At 32.5% G+C, this 22,859-nt stretch overlaps 1 protein-coding gene across 1 annotated transcript in view; it reads right to left on the bottom strand.

Moving 5' to 3' along the window:
* RasGAP1 (Ras GTPase activating protein 1) overlaps positions 1–21,357 on the bottom strand; it is a 122,584-nt gene extending 101,227 nt beyond the window's left edge. The window contains exons 1-2 of the mRNA XM_072526154.1: positions 21,051–21,357; positions 10,743–10,863 (exon numbers count right to left, since the gene is read on the bottom strand). Of these exons, the coding sequence (XP_072382255.1) occupies positions 10,743–10,863; positions 21,051–21,102 (173 nt within the window). The 5' untranslated portion in view covers positions 21,103–21,357. The remainder of the gene's footprint in view (positions 1–10,742; positions 10,864–21,050) is intronic.
* Between the last annotated feature and the right edge of the window lie 1,502 nt (positions 21,358–22,859).

The raw sequence follows: 22,859 nt of genomic DNA on the forward strand, positions 1-22,859 counted from the left end.
TCAACTACCCTAATTGAAAAACATTTTTAAATGTTATTCTATACTAACTAATATTTATTTTTTCAATGTTTAAATATTAAAAATATGAAAACACTTTATTCCAAAAACTATAAATTTTTTTCTGTTTTAAAAAATTGACTCTGATTCGAGTCGTATTACATGGCTAAGCGAAATCGAATCGTTAGTCCCTTTTAGGAATATAAAATAACTGAAATCAAGTTGAGTTTTAGTAAATATAATGGAATTTTTATATTTCACAGAATAAATTACCAGGTAAGAAATATTCCAATTGAAATAATTTTATTACGTCTATTACATTATTTAACTGATTGTAAAGGAGGGTCGGGACCGTGCGCACCTATTGTTAAAAGATTTGTATTCATTAGGTAGATGAAAATTTGAAAAATAATTTAGGTATTTAATATTTTAATATTATTTAAATAAGAAGAGTATCAACGATTGGTCAAAACATAATTTTAAGATTAGGTGTATAACATAAAGAATTTATATTGGAAAACATTTTAGGATATAAATATTTTAAGTAGGGATATTCAAATGAGACCGAAATTACCGGTTGGTCAGAACAGCTGATATAGATTATTTGCGTAGTAAAATAAATTTATATTAGCAGCATTTTAAACATTTAAAGATATTTATATTTTAATTCTTTGTCGATTGTTCATTCATTGTCAGTTGAATATAGGTAGAAATTAAAGGTTATTACAAAAAAATATTAACTTATTTATTTTGTTTATGGAAATGTTTGAAAGAATCGCCCACGGAGAGATCTGGTTTCTCGGCACAATCCACACATTCATAAATTGGGTTTTTTCTTATTTTTAGGATAGGACATACTCTGCATCTATTCGTTTTCGTTTCGCGTTTGTCCGATTTATTAGCAATTATTTATACGTAAATGTTCGCGTGCGATATTCCGTCTTTCTTTGCTTTTTTATAAATTAATTTACGAATTAATTCTAACCTTGATATCGTCTTTTATGTCTTTTGTTTAGTATATTGTTTAAAACTAAGTCTAACTTTCCACGGTACCATCGATTCATCTAGCGATAATTCTTTTACTGGATAACGCAGAGCAATCATTTTATTATTAAAAAGTCTATAACTGTTCTTATTCTATAAAACCGATCTTCAGGAATAACATTCGGTCCCATTGGATTATGGATGAAGATTAAGCACCTTCAAATTATAAGAAAAGATCTCTTCCGATGTTCTGCAAAAAAGATTTTAAGTTGAATAGTGAATCTGTTTTCCAATAACCCTCCAATCTTGAAATCCGTATGTGTCAGTGTGGAAGATAATTCCCATAAATACTAGAAATTCAAATAAGGAAAGTAGTTTACATCTTTAAATACTAGAATTTACACAAACACCAACTTCACCAACTTTTTTATATGCTAAACATTGCAATATTGTTGTTTTGTACATTGCCTATTTTTTAACAAAATTCTACAACTTAAAAAGGGATCATTCCCGTGAGTTGGCTGTATATCATATAGTTAAAAAACTCGAACATTGAAGTAAAACACTGTTGTGATTGGTATATTTAATTATAATTGGTTTCAAATGAGTGTAGAGTAATAAATCATGAAGTGTCATAAAATTTGCCTGAATTTCGGTGTCGTCATGGGCGTAGGCAAATGGACGGATGTCAACTTCGTCGTCAAAAATTGATGTACCTCAAAATATCATATTTTGGATATTTTGTGATAACCAATTTTATTTAATTTTTCGATTAACTTATTCTTCAAACTCGTATTCCATTATATGGTCATTAAAGCTAATTACATTTTTATTTATAAAAACAAATTCACTTCCTTACTGAACGAATAAAAGCATTAGAAGAAACTGATAAGGGTATGACGCACCCATCGAGCAAAAAGACAAAAGAGGGAATCTAATCGTTATGAAAAGGCGACCAAAAAAGTGGCCTCTGATGGCCGACATATCCGGAAATGCGAATGCGCCAAATTTAAATTTTCCGACACTTATTAACAGTAGCTATAAAATAGTTTTCAGAATGTGTCTTAGACGAGAAAATTTTAATTAAATATTAACGATAACAGTCTAAAATGTGAAACAATTGTTAAAAAACTTCAATATAAATAAGATTTCATGTGACAGTTGGGGCAAATAATAACATAACCCAACTAAATTTGATTTCTTAAACAAGGAAAGACTCTCTTTCCTTGTTTAATTTGGCCTCTCAAGATGGCACTTCCTGTCTAACAATATTTTTGCCCCCACTACCTTTACATTCCCTCTTTTGTCTTTTTGCTCGATGGACGCACCTCCTAATATTACTAAGAACTAAAATAAATCAACATGAAGACTAATAACGCGTAATGAGGTTTTACTTACACTTTCATTATAATCCCTCTTTTATTTTATTATTATCATTCGACATTCGAGTTAGTAATTGTTGCTACACCAATTAAACGTACAGTAATATTGTGATATAGAAATAGTGAAAAAGTTATAAAATGGCGACATTTACTCCAAAGAAAAGAGGTGTAAAAAATTCTCCGCTATCTGTTAGTGAAAAAGTTATAATTTTAAATGTATATGATTGCATAAAACACGATCACGAAAATATTTGAGAACTATAAAACAGTACCGCAGAGAGCACAAGAAAATTTTTTATCTTGATGAGACGTGGATAAACGAAGGTTATATAGTCCAAAAAATGTGGCAAGATAAAAATGTAACAAGTGCTCGCCAAGCTTTCATAGAAGGCCTTTCGACGGGTATTAAAGTGCCTTCGGGAAAAGGGAAGAGGCTTATAATTGCTCACATTGGAAGCGAAGAAGGATTTTTAAAAGAAGGTTTGTTAAGCTTTGAGTCGTGTCGGACGGGAGATTATCATGAGGACATGAATTCGGATGTCATCGAAGACTACTTCGGGGAAATGTTAAAATTTCTTCCAGCTGATTCGGTCGTGGTTATGGATAATGCAAGCTACCATTCAAGGCGCATAGAGAAGGTACCAACTTCAGCTTGGAGAAAGCAAGAAATTATTAACTGGCTGTCAAATAAAGCTATTCAGTTTGAGACGAATTCAATAAAGAAGGAACTACTAGCCGTAGTAAAACAACATAAATCTCGCTTCATAAAATATGCCGTAGAAGATGTAGCAGAAAAGTATAAAGTAACTGTGCTACGCCTACCGCCATATCATTGCGAATTAAATCCCATAGAACTTATATGGGCACAAGTTAAAGGATATGTTGCAAGGCACAATACCACATTTAAAATGAAAGATGTCAAGGTATTGTTTGATCAAGCCATTATGGAAATCACATCAGAAAACTGGCAAAAAGCAATCCAGCATGTTTTAAAAGAGGAAGATAAAATGTGGGAACTGGACAACTTGATCGATCAGGTGGTTGACCCTATAATTATAACACCAGGGGATGATGACAGTTCTTCGGATGAAGACTATAGTGATGTAGAATTGTAATAACGTATCCAGTAAAGTTTTTGTAGTTTTTGTGAATAAATTGATTTAAACTCCCCACAAGTGTTTCAATATGTAAAGTTCATTCGTGTGTGTTTGTGAGTATTTCCCGATTTCGGTTCGTATATATTTTATTGTTACATTTTATATTTTTTTAATAACACTGTTCTGCTGTATTACATTTTTATTTCCTTTAATATGATTTTTAAGAATGCATATTCTTTTGTCAATTAACCCACTAGCGCGCCTCTGGCTCAGTGTTTATCTGTCGATAACAATGGACTAATCCCTTAAAACAGGGTGATACCTACCTGCTCTTTATGAAACGACAGAATTTTGCAATGCGGACGGAATTTATTGACGGATTACCCTGTAGCGCTTTTGAATACTTCATGAGATTTTATTACTCTACACTCATTAGAAATAGATTATAAATTTTAAAAATCATAAGGGATTAAGTTCAAAACGTTTTCGGATTTATCAGTCCATCTTCAGTGAAATTTGTAGTACTTTTAGTAAGTAATAGGTAAGTAGTAATTTTTAATTAAATATACCAATTATTACAACCGAAGTGTTTTTCACACACACACTCGCACACACACACACACCGTGTAAATGTATTCAGGTATTTTTGAAAAAACAAATTTATTTAATTTTTGTTAAAGGGATAGTAAGGGGTGAAAAATTACTAAAGTTGTAATAAATTCGTAAAAACTTAGCAGAAGACTGTGGTATAGCATGAATATTTTTTTTAATTCTGCTAGCTTGAACCGTAAGCCAGCAGAATCGCTCCCCTTAAGGGTGGTTTGATGGTGAAAAAATATTAAAGTGGTAATAAATTAGTGAAAAATGGGTGAAAAAATATGCCATTAACAAAAAGATTTTTTTTTTAATTCTGCTAGCTTAAACCTCAAGCCAGCAGAATCGCTCCCATTAAGGGTGGTTTGGTGGTGAAAAATTATTAGGGTGGTAATAAATTAGTGAAAAATTAGTGAAAAAATATGCCATCAACAAAAAGTTTTTTTTCTTAATTCTGCTAGCTTGAACCTTAAGCCAGCAAAATCGTTCCCATTAAGGGTGGTTTGGTGGTGAAAAAATATTAGGGTGGTAATAAATTAGTGAAAAATGGGTGAAAAAATATGGCATCAACAAAAAGTTTTTTTTTGAATTCTGCTAACTTAAACCTTAAGCCAGCAGAATCGCTCCCATTAAGGGTGGTTTGGTGGTGAAAAATTATTAGGGTGGTAATAAATTAGTGAAAAATTGGTGAAAAAATATGCCATCAACAAAAAGTTTTTTTTTGAATTCTGCTAGCTTGAACCTTAAGCCAGCAGAATCGCTCCCCTTAGGGTTGGTTTGGTGGTGAAAAATTATTAGGGTGGTAATAAATTAGTGAAAAATTGGTGAAAAAATATTACGTAGGTTAAATTGGATTCCGCTCATGTGTCCCCGCTAGCTTAAGGGTCCTCGAAGCAGACTCCTGTGTATAGCTCAAGATTCTCCAAACGGAGAAATTTCGCAATTTCATGCGGGATTTTAGCAAACGTGTTCAGGTCAGGGACAGGGCTTTTATGTAATTAATTAATTAATTAATATATATATATATATATATATATATATATATATATATATATATATATATATATGTACAGTATCGGAAATAATGTAAGGTAGATATGCGTTATCAACGAGGGAACTGAGAGAAACATATTTAAAACGATATAGATATATTAATAGGCCGGGCCACCAAACTAAGAGCAGCGTTACCAGGTCATCGAAGTCAGATAATTATATGCTATTGTTCAAATTATAGTATTGTCTAGTACGCGTTATCGTACTTACTTATATTCTATTGAACAAGAAATTAACAAAATAGAAAAAATAACATATTTAATTTTTGTAAAAGAAACAAACGAAGTTAAATAAACAAACACATTACTTAAAAGAAAAAAACTTAAAGTAAAAAAATATGCACTATTGAGTTAATGTAACTCAACTTCTTGCATTTTGTCACCAGCTTCTTTATTGTGCAAATTGGATATATTTATAGTTGTTTCTGACGGTGTAAAATTGACACAACCCTTTTAAATATAAACTGAATGGGATGAATGTATAATGCCAAGTGTATGTTATCAAGAGGTTCCTGCACTTCCTCTTTATTAAATTTACTTTTGAAAATTGTCTTTCACAACTTGCAGTTGAATGAGATAAAGTTAACACAGACAATACAAATTCACTCAAATTATCAAATAGAGGATTACCTTCAAAATTTTTTATTTCACCCACTTTAAAATAGAATTTATCTAGATCTTCGAATTTTATTGAAATATCCTGGTATTTTAAGGTTTAATCCATTCATCATCGATCTTTTGCATTGTTTGTAGGTATTAAGATTTCAAATTCGGGGCAATTTTGATATTCGTGATAATGACTTTTATTTCATCATTTAAATCATTATTATTTTTCGTCACCCCAATTTCTAGATACATACATGTTGACAAATTTTGTAATATCTTGAGGAACAATTGCTTCAACATTAGTTTGTCTCAACGTACCATAAGTAGTGACTTATGATTATATTCAAATTCAATTTAATTTACTTTAATTAATGAGATCTAAACCTAATTTTCAAATTTTTAATGTATCAAGTTAATATTTACTTAAAGTAACATTTTTTATTCAATTAACATTGAATCTATAAAACGAGAAGTTTGTTACAACTCGTTAATAAAGCAGTAGCCCACCTAGAATTTACCTCTGGGGGGGGGGGTTTGGTTGGTCACCAATTTTTTTTTATGATGTTACCTCCATTTTGAGTCCTTAAAATGTGTAAGTAACAGTGTCGGAATAGGATCCTGGGGGGGTTTTAACCCCCAAAACCCCCCCTCGGTGCGCCAGTGTAATAAAGAGTTTTTGGTGAATTTAATCATTTGTTATCAACGACACGTTAATTTTGTCGAGAAGTTCATAATTTTTTTCGAATTTCGTGTCAATGGTATATTCTTACATTTCTTAAAAACCAAGAAAAATCGGGATTCTCCACACGTGACGGATTATTAAAAATAAACAACACGTAGCTATAAAAATTGGTCTTCATTCACCCTAAAGGGAATCCCTCTACCGATACGTCGCTGACGAGTACATTATTACAACTTGTAAAATCACTGAATCATCGAAAAAGTAGTGTTTGCAATATAGTAGTGATTCACCTATTCGAAGGCCATTTGTTGCAAATACTGTTCTAAGTATCCACTTAAGTATTTATGAATTTATGTGACCGCGAACACAGATCCAACCCACAGGAAAAAAATACTTTACGAAACACTGCTTTTTTAATTAATTTATTTTTCTTTGTTCCTAATTTATAAATTAAACGCACATTACTATTCATAAATTTTTTCTAAAACTCAGCATACAGAATTAAATAAAGGCAAATGATAATTTTTTCGTGTTTTTTTCAGCAAAATGTATTTTTTTAGTCACGGCTTGCTTGAACATCCAAACAAGACATTGGAGATTTTAGTCCTGAAAACAGATTAGACGAAATTATCTGATGCAGTATATGAAGGTACTGCCACATAGACGCTTCACCTTCCTTTTTTGGGAAAGACAAAAGCGCTATATGGATAAAGCACTGATTATGTTCGAAAACAAAATATACCAACCAATATATCACCAATTATCATCAAAATATTCAGAAAATGTACCAGAAATATTCACGTGAAACTGTTTATATTATTACAGGTTCCCGTAGTATCTTTCTTAAATGATTTCTTTTCCGCCTTGTGATCTAACTATACTATTATATTTTTATCTTTTTTGTGATAAACCTTTTTTTTATGAAAGTCGTCTGTGAAAACCGGTCGTACTGGTTGATGTTACCGTATGGTCCACTGTTTCAGGTTCTCTGCTATAGAGTCTGCAACTTAAGTCCCCATGAAATAGCCCCATTGTAAGTAGGTGCATAATGCTTTTGAGGGCCTCATGGCTGCGTGGCTATCTCCGCCTCAGTTCGAAAGCCCTCACGTTAATTTTTCTTGTACACTCTTCTTCTTTGAGTGCCTCTCCTATCGGAGATTGGATATCATTAGGGCGATTCTAGTTTTATTTTCTGCTGTTTTGAATAATTCGTTAGTGGTACAGCCAAACCATTCTCTTAAATTTCTCATCCAGGACATTCTTCTACGGCCTGGATTTCTGCGTCCTTGGATTTTTCCTTGCATTATATTTTGTAGGAATGTGTACTTTTGTCCTCTCATCAGGTGACCTAAGTATTCAAGTTTTCTCTTTTTATATTCAGTATAACTTCTGGATCGTTATTTATTCTGCGTATTACCTCTTCATTTGTAAGTTTATCCACCCAACTTATTTTTAGTATACGGCGGTAGCACCACATCTCAAAGCTTTCAAGATTATTAACATCCCTCTGTTTAAGAGTCCATGCCTCCATACCGTAAAGCAAAGTACTGAATACATAGCATTTTAACATTCTAGTTCGTAGCTGAATACTAATATCACGATTACAAAATAATTTTTTCATTTTTATAAAGGTAGACCTGGCAATTTCAATACGTCTTTTTATCTCATGATTTTGGTCACCTGTTTCATAGATGAGGGTTCCCAAATATTCGTATTCGCTTACTTTTTCGAGTTGGGTACCGTTTATTGTGATACTAGTGTCATGTATTGGATTCTTACTGAAGGTCATATATTTGGTTTTTTTTTTGACGTTCATCTTATGCCGTAGTTATTACATATCTCATTCATACTTTCACCTAGATGTTGTAGATCTTCCGCTGTTCTTGCCATTCTCACAGTATCGTCAGCATATCGAATGTTATTGATAACTTCTCCATTGACTATTATCCCTTCGTTTGCATGTGAGAGAGCTTCTTGGCATATTTGTTCGCTGTAGATATTTAACAAAAGCGGTGACAATATAAAACCCTGTCGTACTCCTCTACGTACACTCTGCAAGATTGCAAAAATCTCTGCCTGAAATACAGAGGTATATTCTTCAAATAAAATAGAAATGTTTAAATTTTCATCACTACTAAATATGCTGCAGCTTTAGACCAGTCTGTGTGTCAAATATAACCCTATAACGGTCGATCGTTTCCTTTGTCCCATCCCTCTCGTGGGCAAATGTTCACTTGTACAGGTACAATTTATATTTGGGTAAGACTTATATAAGTACGAGTTATAATCTGGCTAAGATACGACTTATACCTGGGTACCATATGATCAGAAATCATCATCCATTCGGTATGGCTAATTTCATTTGATATTATGCCCTGATCTAACCCGTATATTGTTCAGGTTTTCTCGTAGTCTATAATATTCCATTATCGCCTCCCCCCTTTTAACTATTTGTAAAGGAGGACCTCTATAGCTTTCGTTCGTCTGCCACTCATAGCCTCTGCCATTCCGATGCAAGCAATTCTTTGCACCTTGTTTAGTTTGAGAATGATACTCTTTTGTTACACCTTTGGCCACCATACCACTGATGCTTATTAATTGTTGGCTTTACCACCATATTATAAATCCAATAGCATAGGTCTGCCTTTAAACGCCAAATTTTCCATGCAATCTCCCACTAGCCCTTCTAACTCCTTTGATGGTGGTTGTCCAAGAATTATCTCATTCATACTTCCTTCCTCTAGGCTCTTCATCTTTACCACCGTTAAATCCCTGGAACTAAAGGCTGTGTTTTGATATCGTTTGACTTCAGATCCTTCAGAAATCGGCTATATATAAGCTCTCCACCAATTCCCGGTAGACCTCATATTTTGCTCTTGGAAACCCAGGGCTCTTGTATCAAAGTTACATCGAACCTTCTCATAGCAACACTAAGTTTTGCCGAAGCTGCCTTACTATGCTGGAGGTTCACCTGTAGAACTCTGATTGGAGGCCATTGATGGTTTTGAAGGATACCGTTAAAAGTCTGTAATATGCCTTGAAATGAGTAGCCCTCAATGCTTTGTAGAAGAGCTCGTCGATTGTGTAGACTAGGATTTGCACGTCATCCTCAATCTTCCGATTTCTTAACAAGAAGTCTTCCGTTTTAAGGTGTTGATTTTGTTTCCTTAGATGGAATTTTGTTTTCTTCCCAATAATTGCTTTATCAGCCTCTTTCTGGAGGACCATGAGGCGCTTGAGCATATTATTGAGATTGACTACATTTAAGTCTGGTCCCTCCGCAAACCCTTCGAATAAATCATCCTAGAATATCGCTTAGTAGTAACAGAAATAGATATCACCCGCAGTTAAATGCAGGTCAACTGAAAACTACCTTCCCATCCTCGCTTCTACCAAATATACACCACAGCCCCACACAACAATGTCGACTCTATATACCCCAATCCGGACTCCCGCAAAAAAGTGCGTCGCCGCACCTTGAAGAGGTGAAGATCTAAACGAGGTCGTTACAATTTGTTCCGTCCGTAAAATAAACTAAAGCGACAACTAAAAGCGTTTTCGCGACATTCCCGCGAATGTCTTAAAAAAATTAGTAAAAACTTACGCTTACGACAGAGTTCTATCCACTGTTTTATTTATGACTGAAAAACTAACAGAAAAATTATTCTTAATTGCATTCTTCTATGTGATATTATTAGTATGACGATCAATAGACCGGATATGAAAAAGTCGTGCTTTCAAATACGAGATTACTTCCTTTAAAGATCACCTTGTAAACTTTTTCAAATTACGAACTACTTATAGAGATCTATTTAATTTTAAGACGTATAAAGGACACCAATCAACTTATATAGATCCTGTATGTACTCCGTTTGACCTTTCCACCGCTAATGTTTATTAAAAATTAAAGCTAGTCATATGGTTTTATGAATGAAATTCTATAAATAGCGATTTTAAATTAGTATACGTTCATTTTTTACAATCAATGAATACTTCAACAATGATCCTAATAATAATCATTTTTATATGTTGTGAGCATAAGATAAAATTACTGACTGTGATTTTTTCTCAATTGGACTTCACGCTAAAAAGCAATTTTTATGAGATTGTCTAAGAAACATTCATATAAGTTATTGAATATTAATAAATTATACGTAAATGAGTCAGAGCTTGTTACAAAAAATACCCCTACAAGTATATAGACACATCGTTAATAGTAGACATGACAACACTATCGTCAAGACTTGTGACAAGATAGGAATTTAAAAAAAAAACTCTCCATCTTATTTGAAACATCATCAATGCCTAATGTAAAATTTGAAAACATATAAAACACATAGATACTCACCTTAAACTTTGAGTTACTGTACCTGTCCTAAAAATCTCTTCTTGGTCCAAGGAGAGGGTACAGTACACATCCCTCTGTGTAGCTGAACCATGAAGTCTGGCTGGTAAATTCTTGGCTTCACCTGAAACAATAAAAAACAATAATAATTAAGAATTAGCAATACAACAAGAAAGTCTCATAATAATGAAAACGATTGAAGAAATAATAATTAACTATAATAGAAATAGGTATTACAACTTCTTGCGTTGTACAAATTAATTTTGCTTAATTTAATTTCGGTTCGCTATTCCCAGTCCGAAATGTCTAGTGAATTTAGTAATTATTTTTTAGCGAAGTTAGTTACTTTTCGTCAGACTAAAAGTGGTTGGAAATTACTATACAACCAAGCACACGTACTCATAGCCAATATTAATAGTAAACAAACTAAATAGTAAATAAAATAGAACTTTGCGAATTACCGACAATAAATATTTATTTATCTGCATCATATAATAAATATTTATGTTAAATTATAACAACTAAAATATATTTTTAAATATATATGTACTACCCAAAATTTGATGTGTTTAGTATACACTTCCACTATTTAGAATAATTCTTCTTTTTTTAAACAAAGTTGTATGCAATAGTAGGATACTTTAGCTATTAATACTGAGAAGTAGGAATTGTTGTGTTGTAGGTTTCCGACAATGAATCTGTCAAAATATGCCCGAGCTAAGCGAATGGAGTTTATCATCATCACGGCTTTTCATTCCGAGTGGAATGTTTGCCGCTCTTATTTAGAGCTTTTTGATTCGCTTATTGCGGTGAATCACCCCGCATTCCACTTGTATGTTGTCAAAGTTTGTTGTATGAATTGGCTTTCGTTACAATTTTCTTCCACTCATTTCGATATGTGCATAGTTCCCTCCAGTTTCTCACTTCCAGAATTTTACTATCTCTCATGACCTGATCCTCCCATCTCTCTCTGGGTCTTCCCCTTGGTCTTTCAGTTGCTGGTTTCCATCTGGTGATCTTCTTGATCAGTAGGTCGTTTTTCCTTCTCTCTATGTGTCCCAGCCATCTCAGCCTCTGTGCTTTAATAAATCTTACTATATCGTCTCCCTTCATTATGTCTCTTAGTTCATGCTTTATTCTTCTTCTCATTTCTCCGTTGTCCATTCTTATCGGGCCCATAATCCGTCTGAGGATTTTCCTTTCAAAAATTCTCAATTTGTCTTCATCTTTTTCGTGAGGCACATTGTCTCAGTTGCGTACATAACTACTGGTCTGATTGCAACTCTGTATATTTTCGTTCCGTTACTTCTTCGCTTCTCTTGCTATTGGCATCACTTAGCCTCTCCTACTCAATTCCTATCTTCCCCTTCAAGCTGGTACACACCGGTAACCTGAGCAACCCCACTGGAGACTGGGTAATCAACCCCAGTGGATGGTGGGGTCAGGACAGACGAAGAAGGGAGCCCTGGTCCTCCGATGAAAAGGGGGTTGAGCGAAGGGTTAACAACCCTTCCTTGTAGAACCCAATTGTTGCGAATACAATGGCTAATGAAACAAACGGACAGATCTCACAACGACGAACTCAGCACAGAAAAATGGACATGATTATGGATTTAAAATTTGGAACCTGGAACTTCTTAAAGGCAGGAGCTATGATAAGTATGGCAGAAGAACTTGAAAAATACGGAGTTGAAATATTGGCACTGCAGGAAATCAGATGGAAGAGCAAGGGAGAAATTCATAAGAATAAATTCTCATTATACTACTCCGGAAATGAAATGAGACAAGGTGAAAGAGGAGTAGGGTTTATGGTAACCAAAAAACTGCGGAAAGCCATTATCGCATTTACACCAATATCAGACAGAATTTGCACCATAAGATTTAAAGGTAAATTTCATAATGTGACAATGGTTAATGTATATGCACCGACGGAAGAGGCTGATGAAGAAGACGTTGAAAGATTCTACGGAGAACTACAGGATGTATGTGATAAAATCCAAAGACACGATGCTGTTATAACGTTAGGCGATTTTAATGCTAAACTGGGGAAAGAAGAAACGTTTGCAAATATATTTGGGAAACACAGTTTGCACACTGAAACCAGTCAAAATGGACTCAGGGTGGCACAGTTCACAGCAGCAAATAATTACGTAGTTGTCAGTACTAACTTCCAGAGAAAAGATACCCATAAAGGAACATGGAAAATACCAGGAACTAACGAAGCCAATCAAATTGACAATATACTCATCTCAAAAAGATGGGCAACAGACATAACTAATGTCAGAACGTATCGCGGGGCGAACTCTGACTCAGATCACTATCTTGTAGGGGCAAAATTACGGCAGAAAATAGCGACAGTAGCAAAAGGGAAAAATATTCAAATCAAAAAATGAAGATACTGCAGAGGAGGAATGGAGACAATTAAAAACAATTATAACGGAGTCAGCAGAGGAAACTGTCGGAAAAGCCAAAAGGCAAAGAAATGCGGAATGGTATGATGATGAATGCAGAACTGCAGTAGAGGAAAAAAGGCAGGCTAGGCTTAACCAACTTCAAAGAAACACAAGAAATAGCAGTGAGATTTATAACGAAAAAGTATACAAGCGACTAGAATATGCAGAAGAAAGAAAAGAGAGGCTATGAAAAAACAAGAAATCGTAAAGCATAACAACAGACGCGAAAGCAGAAAATTCTATAAATGCATAAAAGAAAGCACACAGTTATTTAGACCAAAACTAACGATATGCAAAGACAAGGACGGAGAACTACTAACAGAGAAGCAAAAAATTATAATGAGATGGAAACAATATTTCTAAGAAAATCTAAATGCAGACAACGAAAATGATCAGAATGAGACAATATATTATATGGCGGAGCTGAACATCGAAAATCCGAGTTATGAAGAAGTAGTTCAGATAATAAATAAACTAAAAAACAATAAAGCACCAGGAACGGATGGAATTTCGGCAGAATTATTAAAGCATGGAGGATCCATGAAGGAGAACTCTGGGAAAGAATCCATTACCTAATAACATTAATATGGACGAAGGAGCAAATGCCAGAGGAATGGACAGTTGGCCTCATACAGCCAATATATAAAAAAGGAGATAAGAGGGAATGCCAGAATTATAGACCAACTACATTGCTAAATGTAATATACAAAATTCTTTCTGATATAATCTACAATAGATTATTACAATACTCCGAAAATATAATTGGTGATTATCAAAATGGATTCAGACCAAATAGAGCCACTACAGATAACATATTCATACTAAGAACGATACAAGAAAAAGCTTATGAATACGACATAGTACATACATATAATATGTATATAGACTTTAAACAAGCTTTTGATAGTGTGAAAAGAGACAGAATGCTGGAAGACCTTTGTAATCTAGGTATACCTAAGAAATACATCAGCCTCATAAAAATGACGTTGCAGGGTTCAAAAGCCGCAGTCAGAGTAGATGGAGAACTGACTCCCCTGTTTAACATCAACATGGGAGTAAGACAGGGAGATGCCCTATCAACCATGCTATTCAACCTAGTTCTTGGGGCAGTCATCAGAAAAACCAATATAACCGGCCATATAAACACCAAATCAGTACAAATTACTGCATATGCAGACGATGTAGCCATCATTAGTAGGAATAAGCCACGACTAATGGAAGTGTTCAAACAAATTTATCCTGAAGCAAGAAAAAGAGATCTCAAAATAAACGAAGCAAAAACGAAGTACATGACAGTCAAAAGAATAACTGACAATGAAAATAATATCACAATAGACAACTATACTATCGAACGAGTGGATGCCTTTACATATCTCGGCACAGAAATCAATCAGAAGAACTCCGTAAGTAGCGAAATTAATGCACGTATTTCCAGCGGGAATCGTATATACTATGCTAATAAAAGATTGATGACATCGAAATTATTAAACAAAAGAACCAAAATGACTATCTACAGAACACTGATTAGACCCGTAGTAACCTATGGATGTGAAACTTGGGTAATGACGAAAAAAGATGAAGCCCAACTCAGGACATTTGAGAGAAAAATAATGAGGAAAGTATATGGCCCGGTACAAGAGGAAGATGGCACATGGAGAATCAGGAGAAACAACGAGGTTAATGAGTTAAATGAAGGTTAGGACATTGTAAGATTTGTGAAAAGTCAAAGACTGTCATGGCTGGGACATGTGCAGAGACAAAACGATGCAAAAACAACAAAGAAAATGTTACAATGGAAGCCCATAGGAAGGCGAAAAAAAGGAAGGCCCAGAACGAGATGGTTGGATGATGTGGAAGACGACCTGAAAACAATGAACATAAGAGAATGGAGAAGAAGGGCACAAGAGAGATCTGAATGGAAGGACATAGCCAGACAGGCAAAGACCCATCCAGGGTTATGATGCCAAAAGAAGAAGAATTACTAGAAAATGGTCTGTGTCCGTGTTTGCTCCTCTGTATGATCTGACATTGTGCATTATTGCTTTCCATTTTTTTAGTTCTTCTTGTTTTCTTTACATTTGTTATCAAACCACTCAATTTTGTTTCTTTTTGTGTTTCTTGGAATTGTTTTGTTCTGCTATTTTAACAACATCTTTTATGTTCTGTCACTTTTAATCTATACTTCCTAGATTCCCCTGAATGTTGTATTTTACAATTTTATCTGTAAATTTTTGTTTTTTTTTCAACTAGTAAATGTGTGTATTTAAGAGCTGTTTCTATGGTCAGATTTTTTTTTTTTTTTTTTTCTTTTGAAGGTTTGGTCCAGTTTTGTAATTATCGGCAAATTGTCACTATTTAAATCTGCATCAGTTGTCATCTCTTCGTAATCTTCCTGTATAAGCTTGGTTTATGTACATATCTTTATGTGGAATCTTTGTGCATATCCCTTATGTCTAAAGCATATTTTTAAAATATCTATATTTTTTCTTTGTGCAAATTTTAAACACAATATGTGTTTAAAATTTGCATGTTATAGCCTACAAAGTAGATAATATAAAGATCAATTTGCACATCTATATTTTTGGACTAGAGATTGAGAATTATCAATGCTTTCATATATTTTAAGAAATAAATAAAAATGAGAGATTATGAAAGTTAAGATTTGACTTTTAAAAGAGCTGCTGCAAAGGTAATCTATTAAGCTACAGTTGCATGCAAAAAACTTTTGCTGTCAAACTCGAGGTATGAAACCATATATCATAAATTTATCAGCTGGCTTTCTAAAAACAAAGTAAATGTGCTTCTGTATTTTGGACAATTAAAGCTTATAATGAGCTTAACCTAAATATTTTATAGTCAAGCAAAATAAATTAATTAACAATACTCTAGATTTTGAATATGTGTTTATGAAGTAAAATAAAGCTATACCAAAAATTTTTACAACATAATTATCTAAGAAATATATGGAAATATACGAAAACATTAAAAATGTACACCACAGTTACCGTGAATTAATACAATAGGTAGTGTGTCTAGAAAAATTGCAGAAAATTTAAAATTGCTAAATCCAAGTGATTATTGCAGACATTACTTTTGAAAGGGCTCCTCAACAATGCCTGTAAATGCTGGTGGTGACCTAATAAATATGAAATGGTAAAGGATATAAAATACTTTGGTGTAGAGCCAGCCCTACAAGTGCCAAAAGACAAGATTTAAATACAACATAACTCTCTATATAGGCGTTAGGTCTCTATAGGTTTATATTCGCTCCGTGCGTGACTGACGCGACACCTACCGCCTTCATCTGACAGTTTTGGACCTACCAATTTTCAGGTTAAACATATGACATATGTTTGACATTGTTAAATACATGCGAAATTGACAATTATCAATAATTAACTTTTTAATTATATTTTTTCAGTTTATGTACAACATAAATGTAGTATTAAAAACTGTGTTTCTCAAAATTCATCATAATATATCTTTTCAACCACAAACTGAAAAGAAAGGAAAAATCTAGTACTGGCAAATCAAGTTTTTCATGTGAAAGAGCATATATTTAAAAACAGTAATAGTAAAAGTTATGATATAAAAACTAAAGTCATCAGGCACTCTGCAGTTAGCTTGAAGCCTTATAAAATATTATTTAAGGTAAATTATTTAAATTTTTCCTATTTCAATTGCATAAAAATGAAGTTATGTGATATTAACTTTTTCATATTAATAGCACGTATCCATCTTTTTCTTTTCTCTAATTTATATGTAATCTTTGGGAACCTATAAAAACTACACTTACTATTTTTGCTATTATTAGCACAATTAAATACGCAATATGTATTTGCACACATTTTTGATAAAATTTATGTGTAAAAAGGTAGGTCCAATTGTGTCATATTTTGCCGCTACGCACGCTGGCATCGTTTCAAAGTACCCCTACCATGGTCACGCACGGAGCGAATAGGCCCTTTAAACCACAGTAGTTATAAAATATACTACAATCAGTCAGGTTATTGATCAATCATTGTAATGAAAAAATTGGCTTCAAATTTTTAAATTCTTACTGTTTATATTTATCACCATATTTATTTTCTTCATAAAGACTCCAATCTGTCTTTACAATTTTCCCTTGGCATCAAAGGAACAATTACTTTTATCTATGCAAATAAGCCATTGATTATTTTCATTCATTACTAAAGAAATATTAATATGTTTAAAAATGTTATCTGAGATAAGATAATATGACATGGACTTTTCCATCACATTTAAAACATTAATTCTGTTGCTATATTTACTATTACTTAACATGAGCTTTTATTTTGATGCTAAATTCAGCTGTAATTACCTTTAAAAACTGCACTGATTTACTTATTCATTAATAATAAATAAATATTTTAGGTTTATTATCTGTTTGAACAAAATAATTACATTACGCAGTAAGTGATATTATGTTTTCCATATATCCATCTGTATAATAATAATAATAATAGTTTATCATGGTGACTTGTAGAATTTATTTTATTTTATAGTATTAAAAAGTTCATGTTAACTCAAAGCAGTAGCAAAAACAAAGTTCATATTTGAATATCTGTTGTCTTTGAAATTATCATATTTTTTCTGAAAATTTACCAACAGCTGCATACTGAGGTATATTAAATTAAATTTTCTTTCCTAATATCTCAGTTCATTTTTCGTCACTAGTGTATTAAATGTATAAAAGACAATCTCTTCCTTTGTTTCTACAAGATGGAACTTTCAAAGTAGGATCATGCAAACAGTGAAAGAGACAAAGAAGATTTGTCAGCTCTTTCTAGGACAATTATTGTGAGTCTGTTTAAAAATTTTTCAGACATCAGTTGCTACTGTGATAAAAAGTTTCTGAGTTAAGTCAGATATTCAGAGACAGGAAATAAGTTAGTGTTTAATCCTTTAAAAAAAAATAAGAAATACCTACTCAAAAATATTTTATGATAGTTGAGTGACCATTGGGTAATATGGGTGAGAATGTCTAGGGGTAGCTCTGAACTTAGTAGGAGCTCTCCAGAAACCCACTAAGGATAGACTGTTGAAGAACAGAACTTGCTGTTGCTTTGAGAATGTTCAATCTTGACTTGACATAAGAGAGCTGGGTATGCCAAAGCTAAATAAATGGTCGGTTGGGTATTGGAGAGATCCAAAGACTTGTACAATAGTTGATGGAAGATGTATAATAAACCAATTGGCTGCAGTATGACCAGTGCAGAACAGCAGGTTTTCAGATAGGAAAAAAATGATTTTATAAATATGATAAAAATAAGGATAAAAATGATATATAATCCTATATGCAATATGATTTAATTTTCCTAATGAACTTTATGTGTGGTAAATACTTGTGAAGCATGTTTTAAATATATTAGGTGCCCTTTTTGAAATATAAATTAGCTCATAAAGTCCGTGTCAGATGGTCAAATATTTGATCAAACTAGTTTGAGCAAACTGACGTAATGACGTCATAATTACAGTTTGTTCAAATTTTGAAAATCTACCTGTCACACGATCATTCAAATTTGATCAAATTGACGTATATGAAATTAATCGTCTTTTGTTTGCATATTTATTAGTTGCTTGTGCTTTAATTACGATTCGAATTTTTTATCCACAATAAAAATAAAAAAGACTGAAATGATTTTTTTTATAATGTGGATGTTCGACATTATATAAACAGCTTTTTTCTTGATATAAATTAATTATGTAGAAACTTATTCCAGTCTCCAAGATATTTTAAAATTTTATTTTTATTTTATAACAAAATAGGAAGACAAATAAACCACAAATTATCAACCAAAGAAAAAAGAAAATGAATTTCATCACGTTATGTCTCACTGCTGATTTTCATTTGTCTTAAATATATTTCGACCAATCAAAATTAAAGTTTGATCAAACTGACCTTGAAAAATGGAAGATTCTCTATTTTTAGAGGATTTGATCAAACTCAGGATGTGACGTCACATGTTGTCAATTTTTTGGTTTGGTCAAACTAGTTTGATCAAATATTTGACTGTCTGACATGGACTTAAGACACAATGTTTTATTCTGTAATTATTTTTTCTCTGTTCATCATTGTCCTTACAAGGATGTTTTGATTTTAATGAACAGCAAATGGATTCTTTCTAGTCTAATATAACTATTTTTAAAAAACAACTTATAACTTGAAATTTGTGATACATAATATTTTAAATTTGTCTGCGATTTGGTTTGCTATTTTATTGAGAATAAATTAGTAAGATTCCAGTACAGCTACAGACAGTAAATATAGGTTCCATATCTTAAACAACATTTCTAAACAACAAAAGTTAATAAAAAAAAAGAATAAAACTTATAAAATAATAATAATTAAACAGCAATGAAATTAATAGAATATCATGTAGGTGTAGAAGACAGAAACAGAAGAAAATTGAAAGAATAAAAACTACCAATAAAAAATATAAAAAGTGGTTTCTAAAAAACAATACATTAGGACATAAAATAAAATATACTATGCATGAGTAAACACTATAATGCTCTCCAGTTAATATCAAATACAATATTTAACACACCAATATGAAAAAAATTAAAAAAAGAACTTTGTAAGTTGAAATCAAAGGGCCATAAAATAAGAAAACCCTAAAGGGGTGGATAGAAGATAGATATTAAAAAATTTCATACCTGACCTAAGAGAAAATAAATTTTAAAGAAAGGAGAGAATTGAAAATTATACTTTCATAACAACAAAGAAAGAATAAAAGAAATGAAAGTGAAAGACAATTCCTTCAATGGGAACTACATTATAGTATATACTTATTATATTTTAATTAATATCCAAATGAATCATATACCTGTATATATTATAATACAACTGCATGATTTCTTAATGATACACTAATACATTTGGGAAGTAAATTCCACAATGTATAATATCAATGTTAAATCACACTAGTTTACCTTACTTAATTACTTTTTTTGTTGAAGTAATGAAGTAAGTATCTACAAATGAGTATTAGGAGTAAGAAAACTCCTATAGTTTATAGTTTTTGTATGTCAAATAGTTATCATAACTGGTGGCAAGCTAATTTGTATCAATTTTCTGAGAAATTGGGGTTATATTGTTTATATTTGCATTGTTTATCCAGAAAAAGACTTCTTAGAATGTAAGTTATATTATGAACAAAATAAGTGAAAATGTATACAAAGATCACAAAAAAGGTGTAAATATATTTTATCAAGATTTTTTACTTAAGTAAATACATATAAACAAATAGTTGCAATAATTTAATATGACAATTCAGATGAATACAAAATATCAATTAAAAAAAAGGAAAAGTGATTTGTTTTTAACTAAAGAAACAAAATATATATTATATCCAAAATTTAAGTCATTTTATATTTATGAAATATTTAAATAGGTTTAAAATTAAAAACTTTCCTGACACTGCTTACAATTAAAACTGTTACAATGTGTCTATTTTGTTTAAGTATTCCTGTTTATTGAACCTTATGTGTTATTTTTTTTTTCTGATAGACAGGAAGTGAATTATAATAAATGTTTAAAAAACCTGAGTTTTAACCTTTTATGGGTCACATTTTACTCTTATTAAGTATAGCCACAAAAGTGCTAGAAGGATACAATAGAAGGAGTTTGATGTAGTAAAGAGCCGTGGCATGTCCATCCAGTATTTTGTACGGCTTCTTTGAGCCGAAATTTAAGGTTCTTGAGACACCTGGATAGACGACCACTTCCTTTACCACCCACGCAAATTTCAATAAGAGTAAGCCACGGTGTTAAACGACCACAGATATCTTCAGTTTGTAATAATAAACAGCTAAATATACAAAACTCACTTACCAATTTTTATTTTCAATCTTTCTTCTAGACGAACTTTAAATTCGTCAGCCATGATGTTATTATGTTCTATAAAAATGAATGGAGCGTGTTGACATAAGCACCATTAACTTGTACACACTATACACGATGCGGAGTTTTTAATCGTCGATAAATTAAGTAACGTACACTTTTTGCACTGCGACATTATTTAAGAAAAACAAAGACCGTACGCTAGGGTGTTTTTGGTTGGCGTTTATGGTTTACGTTAGTCATATCCTCGATTGAAAGAAAATTATGAATGAAACGAAATTCAAGGCTACAATGCGTATACACGGCGCTCGAATAGCGCTGTTGCCAAACATACGAAAAAAGTAAAGATTTCATTAAGTTCTGACACTAAAATAATTGTACTTCATTTATGAAATTCAATATTTTAAGTATTAAGTTAAGTAAAAGGACTTAAATTCACGAAACCTGAATATTTAACGCATGTATGTTTTGGTCAAACTATTTATAAAACATCTATAACTTATTTATCTGATACGAAAAAATAAAATTTCGTAGCATTAAAACTTACCCAAATGCATTATGTTTCAATGCTCAATTACATACAAAAAAGATCTGTGGATACTCACTGAATTTTGTATATATTTTAATTAAAATGCCAAAAAGAAATCCGATATCAAAAAAGTCTTTATTATACCCAAGATGATTAAAGAGTAAAGACTGTGAGCGTGTGAGTCTGAGTTCGCCTCCATTCAACACAGGACAAACTGGGTGGAAAAGTTCTCATCCCCAACAGGCATGTCTCAATAGCTAATAGGGAACGTCACATGGGTATATAATACCCATATAGGACATGTGTGAACAAGGTATAACCAAATAAACACCAGTGGACCAACTGAGGATATGAAATAGGGGCTGCACCAATGTCTATAACCGTAGATTTGTTGATTGGACATGACATGACACACACACACACATACACGCACGCAGAAACACAACACACAAACCCACACACAAAATATATGTATACTCGTACACATGCACATCTACTACATGCTCAATCGGCAAATCAGCAGACAGCATCACCAGAACTGACTTATCATATTGTGCAATTACTGCGATCCCCAATCCCAAGGTCAAACGCCATTGTGTCCAGAGGATGCATGGTAAAGGAGCAAACGTGTTAAAAAGGCGATGCCCCAGAGAGATTAGGACTCGGCATTCGTGGAACTTGAAATCGTGGTAATAAAATAAAATAAAGGGTTCGATGTCGCTTTGAGTGTACCTTGAGTGCCAAATAAAATATGCATTAGGTGGAAACCTTATATACAGAAGGTCAGCCAAAGTCCCGATGACTTGTATAATAGATGTACAATACGTACAATGTTCCAATTAGCTACAGTACGGGTTGTGTAACACTGACGGATTCTAGAAAACATAATTAATATAAAATGAAATCTTCTCAGGAAGCTAATTTTACTTCGAAACATGTCAAGTTGACGATACTATGGGAAAATTAAAAACAGTGTTACGTTTTATATTTTGTTTTGAATAGCTTAACGGCTGCACTACATTGTCATAAAAAACCGTCTATTTGTGTCTTTAGATGATATTGAAGCAGTAAATAATACGAAATAGTTAATAAAAATTTTCATATAATATTTAAATTTTTTAAATCATCTCTGTACCTAAATTATTAAATTTTTAATCAACTTCATATTTCTCAATTCAATCTCATATATTCTGTAAAATGTACAAAACGCGGCAGCACCGCTTTCCATATCACACATCGTCACTGTTGGCTGCATCTACTCCAAGTTATGC

The sequence above is a fragment of the Diabrotica undecimpunctata genome, chromosome 3 (genome assembly GCF_040954645.1).
Source record: "Diabrotica undecimpunctata isolate CICGRU chromosome 3, icDiaUnde3, whole genome shotgun sequence".
NCBI classification, from domain to species: Eukaryota; Metazoa; Arthropoda; class Insecta; order Coleoptera; family Chrysomelidae; genus Diabrotica; species Diabrotica undecimpunctata.